This window comes from Dipodomys spectabilis, unplaced genomic scaffold, assembly GCF_019054845.1.
Source record: "Dipodomys spectabilis isolate Male_0828 unplaced genomic scaffold, ASM1905484v1 ptg000051l, whole genome shotgun sequence".
Classification (NCBI taxonomy): Eukaryota; Metazoa; Chordata; class Mammalia; order Rodentia; family Heteromyidae; genus Dipodomys; species Dipodomys spectabilis.
In genome coordinates this window covers 21,816,866-21,831,476 of record NW_024870728.1, presented here as the reverse complement: position 1 = coordinate 21,831,476, position 14,611 = coordinate 21,816,866, and the positions used below count along the sequence as shown (strand labels likewise).

General features: G+C 37.2%; 1 protein-coding gene across 1 annotated transcript in view; it reads left to right on the top strand.

The window, feature by feature from the left end:
* The window catches only part of Adam23 (ADAM metallopeptidase domain 23), a 160,073-nt gene that overhangs the window by 91,452 nt on the left and 54,010 nt on the right, over positions 1–14,611 (top strand). The window contains exons 6-8 of the mRNA XM_042679084.1: positions 3,738–3,810; positions 4,504–4,577; positions 7,072–7,137. Coding sequence (XP_042535018.1) covers positions 3,738–3,810; positions 4,504–4,577; positions 7,072–7,137 — 213 coding nt within the window. The remainder of the gene's footprint in view (positions 1–3,737; positions 3,811–4,503; positions 4,578–7,071; positions 7,138–14,611) is intronic.

Here is a 14,611-nt window from a genome sequence, read left to right as displayed (position 1 = left end):
TTTCTGTTTTTCCCATCCATGGAGAGAGCAGAGAGGGGCTTTTGTTTTCCTGTGGCCAGCCTAGTTTTTCATTTTCATTGTCTCCTCCAGACAACCGTGTGACTGTAAGCACATACTTAATTTCCGTTTTCCTAAAAATGTCTGGTGGAGAAATTTATGGGCTGAACTTTGATTACGTGATTCACTGTTTCATTTCAAGAAAGGGAAGAAAAAAATAATGTCTGCTCATGCACAAGACAGCAGTCTAGCTAACCAATCATATATCCCTGTATTGTTATTTAAACTTAATAGAATACAACTAGATTTGAAAATTGATATGTCGCCATCAAATACTGTATTGGAGGCTTACTGCAGGTTTAGTACCATTTAAATGCTTGAGGATACACCTCAGACAACATTGACATCTTGAGTCTAATGGGGCTTCCGGCAGACAGGAGTGCAAAGTAATCTCATAGATGTTTCAGATGATGCTATTTGCTATGAAGGCAGCAAGGTGGAGAAGAAAATTACTAGCACGCTCACTGGGTATGGAAGGCCCCAGGAGAAGGTGATTTTTAAATTAGGACCATAAGGAAATCACAACAATTCTTGGAGATGTGCAAGTAGAAAAGTCCTGGCATTCCCAGGGCCTGTGTTAACATGTTCTTAAGAACCTAGGAAGGAACTAGACTGGAGGGCTGCGAACGGGGGAAAATCAGTAAGACGTGAAGGCACAGGAAGGACAGTAGGAAAGTCAGTGAAGAGAACAGCTCATGGAAGAAATAACATTTTTGAGAGCAGTGGACTAAGAATATTGCAATCACTTGCTTGGACAGTGGGCGCAGAAAATACTTCTTTGTCTTCAGGACAGAAAATGGACACATAGGCTTTTGATAATAGCAGTTAAACCAACAGACATTTATTAGTTGTGTGAATGTCTATATAAAAATGAATCAGTTTCAAGTCTGAGGAGGAAAAGTCATTAAGTCATATGTAGCTGTGGTTTGAGTAAACCTGAATCATTTATAACCAGTAACTGTAAAAATTACCAGATAGAAAGGAAGACTCAATCTAGGTTTAAGGTATTTTTGTTTGATAAAATGATTTTCCTTACTTCACTGGTTAGCAAATTTGTTGGGAGAAAAAAATCTGACTCTGAGTTTTGGCCTTTGAAAAATAGCTTTCTTAACCTAAAAACTAAATCCTAGAGAACAAAGCAAAAACTCAAAATAATTCTCCATGCCTTATTGTTAAAAATACATAAATGAGACAATTTTCTAGTGCATTACCAATAAGGGAAATTTAGCAGCTGCAGTGAGTTAGTTAATGTGTTTCAATGTCTGTCAAACAGTTGAAAGGGTTTATATATCCGTAAACTGTTGTTATCACAATGTCTAGAGAATTGGCTTTGCATTGCTATACCTTCTAATTATGTTTTTTGAGTGCTGGTTGTTACATGCTTATTATCTGCTCCTTTTTGTTGTCTTCCCTACCACCCACCTTTTCTTCATGTATGATTGGTTTTGTCCTCACCACAACAAAAGGAAGGAAGGAACAGTTCTTGAAACTTTGCATTAGTCATTCTTGCAAATTGCGTGTTGCTCATCTGGTTGTGACTTTCACTTATTATCACAATTAAGAGTAATAGTAGCTGGGAGCTGGTGACTCATGTCTGTAATCCTAGCTACTGAGGAGGCTGAGATCTGAGGATTGCAATTTGAAGCCAGCATGGGTAAGAAAGTATCTGAGACTCTTATCTCCAGCAAACTACTCAAAAATTCCCAGAAGTGGTTCTGTGACTCAAGTGTTAGAGCACTAGCCTTGAGCAAAAGAACTTCACACTGGCCCAGCGTTCAAGCCCCAGAACTAGGAAATGTTTTTTAAAGTAATGGTAATAAGGGATGGTAATTGCATTGGCAATTTTAAATTTTCTCTTTTATTTCTTCTTTGTTTATGTTCTTTCAGTTTTTTTCTTTTTGTATAAGTTTTTTTTATTGTGAAAATACAGTACAGAGGGGTTACAGTTACATGAGCAAGGTAATGAGTACATTTGTTACCAAGCATTGTTGCCTCTGCCTTTGTTTTTCCCTTACCATCCCTGTGTTCTTTCAGTTTTTTGAGACAAGGCCTTACTATGTAACCCTTGCTGGCCTTAAGCTCACAATTCTCCTGCTTCAGCTTCCTAAGTACTGTATGGCATCTACTTCCATACTCTATTGGGTTTGGATTTCTTTTTTTGTGATGTTCACCTTGTTATTTTAGCATGCCGTGTAGTAAGTCAGGTAATACGGATGGTGCAGTTTCACTGAGAATTTGTGTCCTATTGCACATAAAAAAATAGCAAAGTTTTAAATTATTGTCTCATGTAATTTATTAAGAAGGCTTTTTTGGTAAGTCCTTTTCTGATTATGAAACTAATATGTTAGCTGGGTGTGGAGGTGCTCACCTGAAACCCCAGCTGCTCTGGAGGCTGAGGCAGGAGGGTAGCATCTTTAAGACCAGCAAGAACAACGTAAGCTTGGGCTGATAGCTCAGTGCTGCTTAGGATACATGAGAGTCTGGCTTAAATATCTAACACTGCAAAGCAAACAAACAAAAAAACCCAAACATATTATAGGAGAAACATAATAAACAAATAATAAACATAATAAACAAATACCTAAGTAAATAGCAATTATTCATCATTCCATCCCTAAAGAGAATTTCCCTTTACTTTTCAGCATGCATACATAATATCCTTCCAGTTCTCCAATGTACATTTCCATATATATTTTAAAATTGATTGATTGGATAATTATAATTTAATCCTCTGTGTCTTCGTTTGTTAACAAAGGATAAAATAAATGCTCTATGGGTTTTTGTTAGGAATAAACTGGATAATATGTACATAAATGTTTCTAGCATACTGTCAACTTAGTAATTGCAGTTAGCAGTGATTATAGTAATAATAAGTCATTACTAAAATTACAATTTCTAGGCTAGTGGCTAAGTCTTTTCAAGCATTTCAAGGTTTCTGATTTAATAATATTTATGTTAAATGTGTCTCAAACTATGCTACCAATTTTTTTCTATCAGAAATACTGCCTTGCTACTGTCATTAACCAGAAGATCATAATTCCTAACTTGATGGCAAAATTGTTTTTTTTTCTTTTAAACATTTTCATTTTGAAGGGATATTAATACATTTGAAGGGATATTAACAGAAATATGGTAGATTTAGGAGTGAACTCAAATGGTATAATTTCTTAGAAATAAACACCAGGAAAATCAAATGGTTGGGAGATAGGGTCACGGGGAGAGGGGGTATGGGGGTGGTGGTAGATGAATAGAGAGGATGGTGGAGAGAATTCTGTCATAGAATTGAATGTATATTCTGTAAAATTAAGAACATTGAGGGAGGTATGGAGTTGGGCGCAATGGGGAAGAATGATAAAAGGAGCGATGAACAAATACAGTGTATTCATCAACTTCTTTGTTGAATGGCAGATCCTTTGTACAACTGAAAATAATTTAAAAAATCAGTATTGTCCCCCTGGTTATGGTTTAAGAATAACACTAATCCTGTAAAGTATGCTTTTCTTTAAACTGAGACAGTTGGAAGATACTCTGTTTTATTGAAAATTGAAGTTATAAGCTGTAAATTTGACATAGAAACCTTCCCACATTAGCAAAGACATTCGAGAATGTACTAATGCTGTACATACACTGAGGCATGTTTTCATCTTCCCCTCTGATGGCCTACGGTTGATTTGTTTCAGAAAAGCACTGGCCGGCCACATGTAATCCAGAAAACCTTGGCAGGACAGTACTCTACGCAACTGAAGAACCTCAGTAAGTTTTCTTGTAAAGTAGCCATTGTGTGCTGTGCAGTAGTGCTCTGTGGGCAGGCATTCTTGTCAAGAGGTTGAACCGGGCTGAGTTGTGGATGAAGGATGTGATGGCGGTGGAGTGAACTGAGCATTTCCTGTAATGAGACATTGAGGCTGTTCCGGTGACAAGGTAGAAATATGAAATCATAGAGTAAAGCTGCTTTGGAACCAGAGAGTGTGGCCATATTAGAAGGGTGATTTACCCTGAGGATTATCCTGCAATTTTCCCGCTTCACTGCTCCTTAGCCTCCTCCACTCCCCAGGCATCTTGAGCATGTTGATGTTGTCCAAGGCTCCTTTTGGATCATTTGAGGGGGGGTGGGGAGAGGGTCATGCTGTCCTTGTATATTGGTGCCAGAAGTCTTTGAAAATTCATGCAAAAGTTTTTTCTCACATATTTTTAAATGTCTAATGAATTAAGCCTAGAAGAATGCTTTCGAATTTGCAGACGTGGTTGGGTCATATAGGCATCTTCTGATGAATCCTGGGCAGCTCATGTTTTTCATCATTTTGGATGAGATTCACTCTCCTGAACTGCCTTTGTGGTTCTGAGAGTGAGAAGCATTTACTGTTTGTCTTGGCTTTATGATGACTACTGCTCCTTCATGGGGAGGCTATGGAGCGTCTATGTGGTATTCTGTTTCCTCCTACACAGGTATGGACAGCAGTGACCAGTGGCCTCTACTGTCTGAGTTACAGTGGCTGAAGAGGAGGAAGAGAGCTGTGAATGTGAGTTTGGCCTTAAGCCTCAGTGGGGTTGTCTCATTGTTATCTGTGTCGGTAATGGCACTGAACTATCACTATGGTGGGTTACATTTGTACATTTACTACTCTTTAAAACAAAGCAAGAAAGCCCCATGATCTGTACCTGAGCATACTGGTTTTGATTTCTCTCTCCAATATGAGATTCAAACTGATTATTGTTTCCTATGAGTCCTGATGGCATAGTTATAAAGAAAATTAGAGAGTAGTTTTTGTTTTTGGTGCCAGTCCTGGGGCTTGAACTCAAGGTCTGGGTGCTGGCCTTGAGCATAAGCTTAAGCCCAAGCTTAAGCCAGAGCTCCACTTCTAGTTTTTCAGTGGTTAATCAGAGATAAGAACTTCATGAACTTTCCTGCCTGGGCTGGCTTCAAACCACAATCCTCAGATCTCAGCCTCTTTAGTAGCTAAGATTACAGGCCTACACCACTGGTTCCTGGCTTGGAGTATTACTTTTTTCTAATAAAAGCACAGCAGATTTTTTTTTGGAGGCTTGATACCATGATGTAAAATATTTTGGTCAACAGAATTACAGGGTTAAGTTAGACTTTGAAATGTTGACTAATCGTATTCATTTTTGTTCTGTCAAATTAAAAAAAATCTGTTGTACCAAACTTTAAAGCTGGGTGTGGTTTTCAGAGCAAAATGGCTAAATCTTTTTGACAAGTGACAGGTATTAAATAAAATTCATGAAATGATATACCCAACTGCCACATACCTCACCTCCTTTGTGCCGATGAATGTGTGGAGCTTTGTAACTGAAATTCTTTTTCTACTCTTTTTCCATAATAGATTAGAAAGCTGCAATGATGAGATAGTGTAGTAATTGCATGGTGAATGCCATGTACCCAAGAATTAATTCCACAGTTTATAGATTACATGATAATTTACTAGATAACTTAATGAGTAATTCTAGTGGAAATTGCACATTTTACATAATGTTTTGTTGAATGTTTTGTGTGTGTGTGTGTGTGTGTGTGTGTGTGTGTGTGTGTAAAAAATGAGGCCAGCAACATCAGAAATGTAGTAAAGGTTAAATTTTCCTCTTTAATGAGCCTATGTTGGTATTATGGTGATTATGTCTATAGGGTATTTTTTTGTGGTTTTATGTTTGGATTTCTCCTTTTGTTAGCTCTTAAAGCCACAGTTAGTAGTAGTAAACTTGATAAAAGCTTTCTTGCTTTTCACTCCTGTTCATCCTGACCTGTTTCATGACTGTGTATACAAAGAAAAGTAGGTCTAGACAAGGGCTAACTCCTTACTCTTAAATGGTTATCTAGTGTCAATAAAATTTAGAAGAATTTTGGACCGTAATAAGTGGACTCGGTGCATTTTTATTAGAATTTTACTTCAGTGAGGTGAATGTTTCTGTGTGACTGTCCTCAGGACTGATTCAGATAGACCTGGAGGTAATGCTGATTTATACTGCTTTTATTAACTTGGTTTAAAGTAGATTCTGTTTGATGTTTTAGGTAGACATGAATAGTTCTTTCACATTTTAATGTTAAATAAATGTAAATTTATTTATTTTAACAGTATTACACTTTACATTTTTCTCCAGGATAAATTTAAATATAACTCCCAATTAAAACCAACATGGCTGTTCCCTATTTTGATAAGTACTTAATTTTTTATGTGTTGGTTTTTGATGGTTACTGAGGTTTGAACTCAGGGCCTTGCCAAGCAAATGCTCTACCTATAGAGTCATGCCCTCAGCCCTTTTTGCTTTTTAGTTATTTTCTGGATTGAGTCTCATGGTCTCACACTTTTGCCCAAGCTAGGGAGTCAGACTATGATCTTCCTACAGGCTTCCAGTGCAGCTGAGATTATAGGCATGTACCACCACTCCTCAAACAACTTGAGATAAGGTTTTGCTGACTTTAGCTCCCGCTGATAAAGTAAGGCTGGGATAGCAGTCTTCTCGATTCGTTTCTCTCATATACCTAGGATACAAGTGTGAGCCACCACAACTAGCCACTGATGCTAGCACATAGTAAAATTAAAGGGTTTTTTTTTTGTTCTGAATACTCGAATGCTTAAAAACAATTTTTTTCCTTCAAATTCTCAGATTATTTTTTTTCACATAGGAACATATTTATTGATTGATATAATAATAGGAAATGAGAAATAGTTTAAATTCCCAACAGTGAAAAATTTTGTTAAATACTATTATTGTACATATACAGACATATATATATACATCTATATACACATGTACATATATATATATACACACATACACAGTGGAATACTGTGTAATCAAAATGTTTGTGTAGTTACTGGCCTTGAAAGAGGTCTATGATATATCTGATAAGTGACAAATACAAATTCTCAGATTCTTATAGGATGTTCATAAAGTAGACAGCAGAGTTCTTCTGAAGTCCAAAATTGGTGTCTAACTTTGAGCATTAGAGCTATTTACACTGATCATTATTCTGATCGTGTGTTTTTGTGTTTTCCTTAGCCATCTCGGGGTGTGTTTGAAGAAATGAAATATCTGGAACTTATGATTGTTAATGATCACAAAACGGTAAGAACACGTTTGATAAAGCCCTAAAACAAAGAATACATTTCACTTTGGATTTTTATTATTATTTGTTACTTAATAAAACCAAGATACTTAGACACTTTATTTTTTATGTTTTGGAGACAATAAAATGACTTGATCTGTTTCTGGGTGTTTGGAGGCACAGAATTTTTAAAAATTTTTTTTATTATAAGGAAGCATAGAATTTTTACAACTCTAAATTTTTCCTTGTGTCTAATGAGAATTATAGTCAGTAGATTCAGCCACTTACGTTCTTTTCTTTCTTTTTTTTTTGGTGGCTCTAAAGATCAAACCCAGAGCTTACAGCCAGTCAGCTTTTACTTGTCTTCACATAAGGTTTTTGCTGTGTTTGGTTAATGCTTCCTAATTTTATGCTGTGCTTTTATCTTGCTACTCTGACCTCTTTTACTTATTTTGTGATAAATATAACTGTAGGAGATAAACATACATAACAAAGATATATCTAACAAGACTGTCTTTAACTCATAATTTACTGGGAAGATGAGTAATCTCATGTTACCTCTGAGGCCATAAAATATGACCGAATATGTCATCTTAGTAACGAACGTGAAAAGCAATCTCTAATGGTACTTACTAATTTCCCTTTTCCTGTGTTGGCAAAAGTCTAGAGCACCCTGAAGAGTCTTGTCAGTACCCTCTGTTACTATATCCAATCCTAGTAACTATTCTATACCCAGTACTTTTTTGATGGTTTAACACCCAGTTCTGAGGGGAAAGCCGTGATTTTCTTTTACTGATCACCACAGCGTTAATTTCTGACTAATTTCAAGCTATCAGAGTAAGAGCATTGACAGAAGAACTGGCTGAAGCCATGTCTTGTTGGCTCTTGTGAATTGGGAGGGTTTGGCTTCCGCACCACCCCCTGCTCCTCAAACTGTTTGGATCAGTTGTTACTTTTGTCATAGTTATGTAATTTAATTCTAAAACTTGAATATACTAAGAGTAGTTTTATGGAAATGAAGTTGCACTTCTGAAAAGACTTTGTAAAGATGCAAGTCTTTTAAAAAATGTTCAAATGTCAGATATGAGTGAAGAGCTACTGAAAGATTGAAACAAAATTCAAATTGATGCAAGGCATCACGTCTTTGTTTTCAAGAAAGCCAAAGTTAGATGAGTAGAGGATATGATAAAGTTATGTTTCATTGTTGGAAAGACAATGCAAAATTTTAATCAGCTGTACATTTGAAAAGTATGATGTAGCCAGATAGTAGTGGCTCACAGTAATCTTACCTACTCAGGATGCTGAAATCTGAGGATTGCAGTGGTTCAAAGCTAGCCCAGACAGGGAAAGTCCATGAGACTCTTATCTCCAATTAAACACCAGAAAACTGGAAGTGGAACTGTGGCTGAAAGTGGTAGAGTGCTAGCCTTGAGCGAAAGAGCTCAGGGACAGCACCCAGGACCTCAGTTCAAGTCCCCCAACCAAAAAAAAAAAAAAAAGTATGATGTATTATCCCAGTGTGGTGGTGCAGACCTGTAATCCTAGAACTGAGGAGGCTGACACAGGAAAATCAACAATTTGAGGCCAGCCAAGGATACATAGGGAGACAGTCTCAAAAACAAAACAAAATAAAACAAAAGATCACTTCCATTTAAACATGTGTTTGAGTTTCCTACTTTAATGAATGCTTAAGTTACAAAAGTAATTTAATTCAGTTGTACTGATGCAGTTTTTTTTTCATAAAATTCCTCTTACTTTTGTATGCGAACTTGTTTTTCCTCCCAGTAGCTTTTAAGTACATTGATTGAGTTGAATTGAAATAGAATTGAGGCGCTTCTGTGGTAGAAAATAAAACTAAATGTGAGGCAGAGCCTTGAGATAATGAAGTTTCACCAGGACATTAATTAAAGTAACCTTTTCATCTGAATTGATTTTGCTGATGGGGACAGTGAATTTTTTCCCAGCTACTTTGCAAACCTGAGCCTAGTGGCCTATTGTGTGGCTTGAGAAGCCTAAGTTTTCCCCAGAATCCATTATACAAATCCTTTTAAAGTGGTGGCCACAATCTTTAAGCTACATATGACACCTTTGCAAGTTTGTAGTGCATTCTCAGGTATCAGTAAATGGTACAATCAGTTCTCAAATTTTGATTTTTTTATTGTGAAAATACTGTACAGAGGGGTTACAATTACATGGGCAAGATAATGTGAGTACATTTCTTATCAAGCATTGTAGCCTCCTCCTTTGTTTCCCCTTCCAATCCCTTCCCATCCTCCTCCCGCCCCCCCCGCCCCCCCCACCCCCGTCCCCTCTATCCTCCCTCCCCTCCCCCCTCCCCTCCCCCCCCCACCAAAGTTGTAAAGTTCGTTTTCGACGTAACGACTTGTACATCTCATTGTTGCAATGGGTCCACCTGTATCCCTATTTAAATGATTTGTTTTTCCCCTTCCCCTCCACAAATTATACCAACATCAAATACAGTGAAAGCAGGGGTTATACTGTGGGGGAGGGACATACAAAGCAACAAAGAAATAATCATATAAATGTGTTAGAAGCAATCGCATGAAAGAAAAAAAAACATTAAAATACATATTTAAGGTTTCATTTTCCTAACATCACATTATCTGACCTTTTCCGCTTGACTCATACATATACTAGATATTGCAAATGAGGGAAACCATGGGACCTATGTTTCTTTGGGCCTGGCTTACTTCACTTAATATAATTTTTTCCAAGCCTTTCCATTTCCTAACAAATGGGGCAATGTCATTCTTTCTGATGGGGGCATAGAATTCCATTGGGTATATATACTACATTTTCTTGACCCATTCATCTACTGAATCTGGGTTGGTTCCATATCTTAGCTATAATAAGTAATGCTGCAATAAACATAATTGTGCTGGTGGCTCTAGTATGGTCTTGTTTGTAAACATTTGGGTAAATGCCCAAAAGTGGGATTGCTGGGTCATAGGGGAGCTCTATGTGGAGTCTTTTGAGGAACCTCCATACTACTTCCAAAGTTTAAACCTTGATTTGTAAGTCCAACTCTCTGTTCCACCCTATTGTGCATGGAAGGTGCATGTAGCTGTCACTCAAAGTGAAGTAGAATTTACCAGATTTACCTCAGTAACTCAATAACTGAGCAAAATAAGAAAGTTGATACATTTCTTTAAAAATTCTGTATTTAAAATTTATTTATTTATTGGGTGCTAGGGGTTAAACCCTGGGCATCTTCTACTTCTTGAATATACCTAAAGTATATCCTACATTTTGAGTTTACTGTTTTATCTTTTTAAATGGTCAGTATTTAGGTAATCTTAACATCATCTTTCTTAAGATACTATTTTCTATACACAAAACTGGTATATTGTACCATATATTCTGTGATAAAGTTATCTTACTTAGGCTATCACAACTTTTTATTTTAAAAATCCACTTTTTTAATTCAGTAAATCTTGATAATTCATTTTATTGTAATAATTATTAACGAGTGATAACTGGACAGGAAATGTTCATCTGTCTTTGAAACCAGAAAAAAAGAGAATAATTTGCAAGGATAAATTAGAAAGAAATGCATTTTTGCAAAATGACAAAAGCGACCAGGCACCAGTGGCTCACACTTGTAATCCTAGCGACTCAGAGGCTGTGATCATAGGATCTCAGTTTGAAGCCTGGTAGACAGTTGAGAGATTCTTCTCAGTTAACTAGCAAAATACCAAAGTAGAGGTATGGCTCAAGTTGTAGAGTGGTAGCTTTGAATGGAAAAAGCTGAATAACAGCTGGAAGCCCTGAATTCAAGTTCCAGTACTGGCCCTACCACCTCCCCTTCCCATTTACTCCCAGCGCCCCCCCCCCCCCCAAAGGAAACGTTGTTTTTTTTTTTTACAGTAATAACAATGCTTAGGGTAGAAAGAAATTACCTAAGAAGATTTCACTTTTAAACAAATATTATTTCTAGACTCATAGAACTAAGTTTACTCTTTTTTTTTTGCTCTAAGACCAATTATATTGTCAAGTATGTCATTTTTTAGATTTTTTTGAAAGTGGCAAAAAAGTCTGTGTTTTGTGCTATTCTTCATATGAGGTGAAGGTAATTTTTAAACAGTCACAAAGCTATATTAAAATCAGGACATAGAAGAGAGCACTTTCATTCCCACGCTGAAAGCCCACATAAAGTAGAATAACAAATCCATCTATTTTTATTTTAATGTTTGCAAATTTGCTATTGGGCTTTAGCAAAACTATCCCCCTAGGAGGACTCCTTTTACTGTGTTTATATTCTCCTAGGCAGCAGTTTGGTTAGCTCCTTCCTTTAGGTTGAAAATAAGTCGTAATTTTAATTCTTTTTGAAAAGGGTATTTCTTGAGGGTTTTATTTATTCAGGAAGTAAAAGCAAATTTTCCAGTTTATATGTAAATTGTTTTTACTGATCAAAAGATGTGAAGGTAAGTTTTATCTTAAATGGAGATTGCACATTTTTTATTTATTTGCAAAATTAGTTCTCATTCATGCAAGAAATAGAAACATCTTGCCTACATTTGCATTCCAGCTCACTTCTCTAATTCACAGTAACCCAATATTGGCTGCCTGGAAAAAGAAAAGCATGCATGTTATTTAGAACAACCATCACTTTATCCATGGCTTTCAATTAGAAAGAAAAATCTCTCAGTTTTGTAGAAAGCATCTTAGTACCTAGCTGGTAGAACCTAATTTGTAAGCCAATTATGGCTTGATAAGAGTCTGCAAACATTTATTTGAATCACTTAAGCTAAAAATAAATATTAAAAGCCTTCTAATAGAAAATTTGGCTGAGATATTTTAAAGTGCATGGAAAGCAAGTGTGTGGCTCCATTTTTCTTGTATTAAGTATGACCCAAGATGTGCAAATATGTGATAACTCACATTTTTCAATGTAAACCTTATTTGATTTTTCTTATCTAGAAAACACAATATTTTAGATACACCTAACAAACAAGCTCTTATCATGAATCACAATTTCTTGGAAAAACACATAAACTAATTAGAGTTGTCAACAAGTTTTATCTCTTGTCCTATTTGAGATAACAAACTCATTACGGGGACTTGGGAAGAGCAAATACTTGTAGGAGAGTACTTGTCGTAATTCTTAACAAATCTTTGGTACTCAGTTTAATGGTGCTTAAAGTTAAGAGATCCAGTTGTCTTTGTTCTGAGTTTGTTGTTTTTTCTTTCTTTTTTTTCCCCTAGAGCTAGGGATCAAACCCAACGCCTTGTGCATGCTAGGCAGGCGCTCCCTACTTAGTTCATTCCCAGCTCTCATCTGTCCTTGTCTTATTTGCTCAGTAACATCAGGCAGTCAACAATTTTCATTTTAAAACCATTTTCTTCCTCTCTTCTGTTACATGGAGGTTCTTCTATGTGTGTTATAGGGTGGGTGTTTCTCTTAAATCTTTTAAATCTGACCCCTGGAATTCTGAGAGTGCTCTTTGGTGTGGTTTAAGACTGTCCTCCTTTACCCTCTCCTTTAGTAACAGCTTCCAGACTCAGTCTTTAGAATGAGCACTCTCTGCTTTACAGCCTTAACCTGTGAGTGCCTTCCTAATGTAACTAATTTGACTTGTCACCTCTTATTTCAGAACTTAATTGACCTCTCACATTTAGCATTTCACAATCAGAACTCCAAGATACATGTGTCCTCCAACATTCATATTGCTGGAAACTTACTGCTCAGATTGACATGTTAACAGTATTTGGAGGGAGGGCTTTTGGAAAAGAACTAGAAAAAAAAGAAAAGAAAACTATGATTTTCCAAATGCAGAAGTATTTTTAATCTTCATGAATGATACATCATTTTATAATTATAATTGGAAGACCAATTCCAAAGACTTGTGTTGCTACATCTAAATTTATAGTCTTAAGTAAATTTTTTCCCCCTCAGAGTATAAAAATAATAAGCTTCCTAGACTGGCTGAGTGGAATCAAGAGGAAGCGGGTGTAGATGAATGAAGAGAGGAAAGGAAGGCGGGGGGAATGCAGTCTTACAATTCAATGCATATCCTGCAAAATTAAAGTTGAGGGAAGAGATGGGGTTGGAAGGGATGGGGGAGAATGATGAACAAGGTGACATAGATCACAATGCATTGTATTCACAAACTGCTTTGTTGAATGGCAAATCCTTTGTACAACTACTTTGTTTCTTTTTTTTAAATAGCCTCCTAGGCAATAGAGGGCATGATCTTTGTATGATAGACTTCAGTTTTCCACTGTCCTCGCAAAGGCATTTTGTGCAAAATCCACTAGTTTTTGACATTAGTGGCCTCATTCGAAAAAGGAATCTCCAACTAATACACTTGCTCTGTCTTACCATACAACACTTTCACTGCAGCAGAAGATGGACCAAGTTCCCTAGTCCAAAACTTCTCCCTCACCCTCCTTTCTTGTGATTGTGAACAACACTGCCACCTCTTTTTATTTAGATTTCAGATTTGGGGAGTTACTTTTTAGTCTTCTTCCTCACCTTCTTCAAGTTTTGAGACATCTACCTTCATAATGTTCCTTGAGTCCACGTACTTCTCTCTGCAGCTCCCCTGCCTCTGTTTTTTTGTTTTTGTTTTTGGTGCCAATCCTGGAGTTTAAACTCAGAGCATTGTCCTTTAGCTTTTATGTTCAAGGCTAGATAGAGCTCTACCATTTGAGCTATGGCTTCACTTTTAGCGTTTTGGTGGCTAATTGGAGAGAAGAGTCTCAGAGACTTATCTTGCCTGGGCTGGCTTTGAACTGCAATCTTCAGATCTTAGCCTGCTGAGTAGGTAGGAGTACCCTGGACTATTTCAGTAGTATCCCACTCTTCTCCATTCTTGATCCTTTCTCATTCACTCACCCCACAGCCCACACAGAGATCTTTCTCAGAAGCCAACCAGACATTTGTAAATTATAAGTAGGAAATAAGTGGAAAACATTATGCTTTGGCAGGCTGTAACTTGGAAGTCATGTTTTCCTCTCTCCCTCTCTCTCTCCCCTCCCCCCTCCTTCTTTCTTCTTTTCCTTCTTCCCTTTTAAGAGTGAAGTTTATAAAGTATCACACAGTTGGCCTGGGGTTTGGAACCAAGACCACAAGTACACTGGGGATTTCCTTCCATGGAGAAAATGCCTCCAATACTAGAGGAACATTTATTATACTGGGGTGGGGGTGGGGGTTCTGCCCAGAAAGTGAGGTTACTCAGGAATGAGTTGTATTTGCTCAAGGGAGATTAGCAACTAACCAGAAGAGGGAGCGAGGAGGAGGTTAGATGCTCCCAGGACACCAGTGAATGAATCAGGTTTGAAATGAAGTTGGTGAGGCTTGGCGCAAGCAACTCTGCTGTTATGCTGCCTGGCATCACGCAGGGCTCCCTCAATTCCTCTGATGGAGTGAGGGCCAGGGTGCCATGCCGCTTGGCCCTTTAGGGGCTTGGTGCATTTGCATCTCCAGACACACGGCTTAGGGATTGCTTTGCTCTTGGAGTGGGGAGTGAA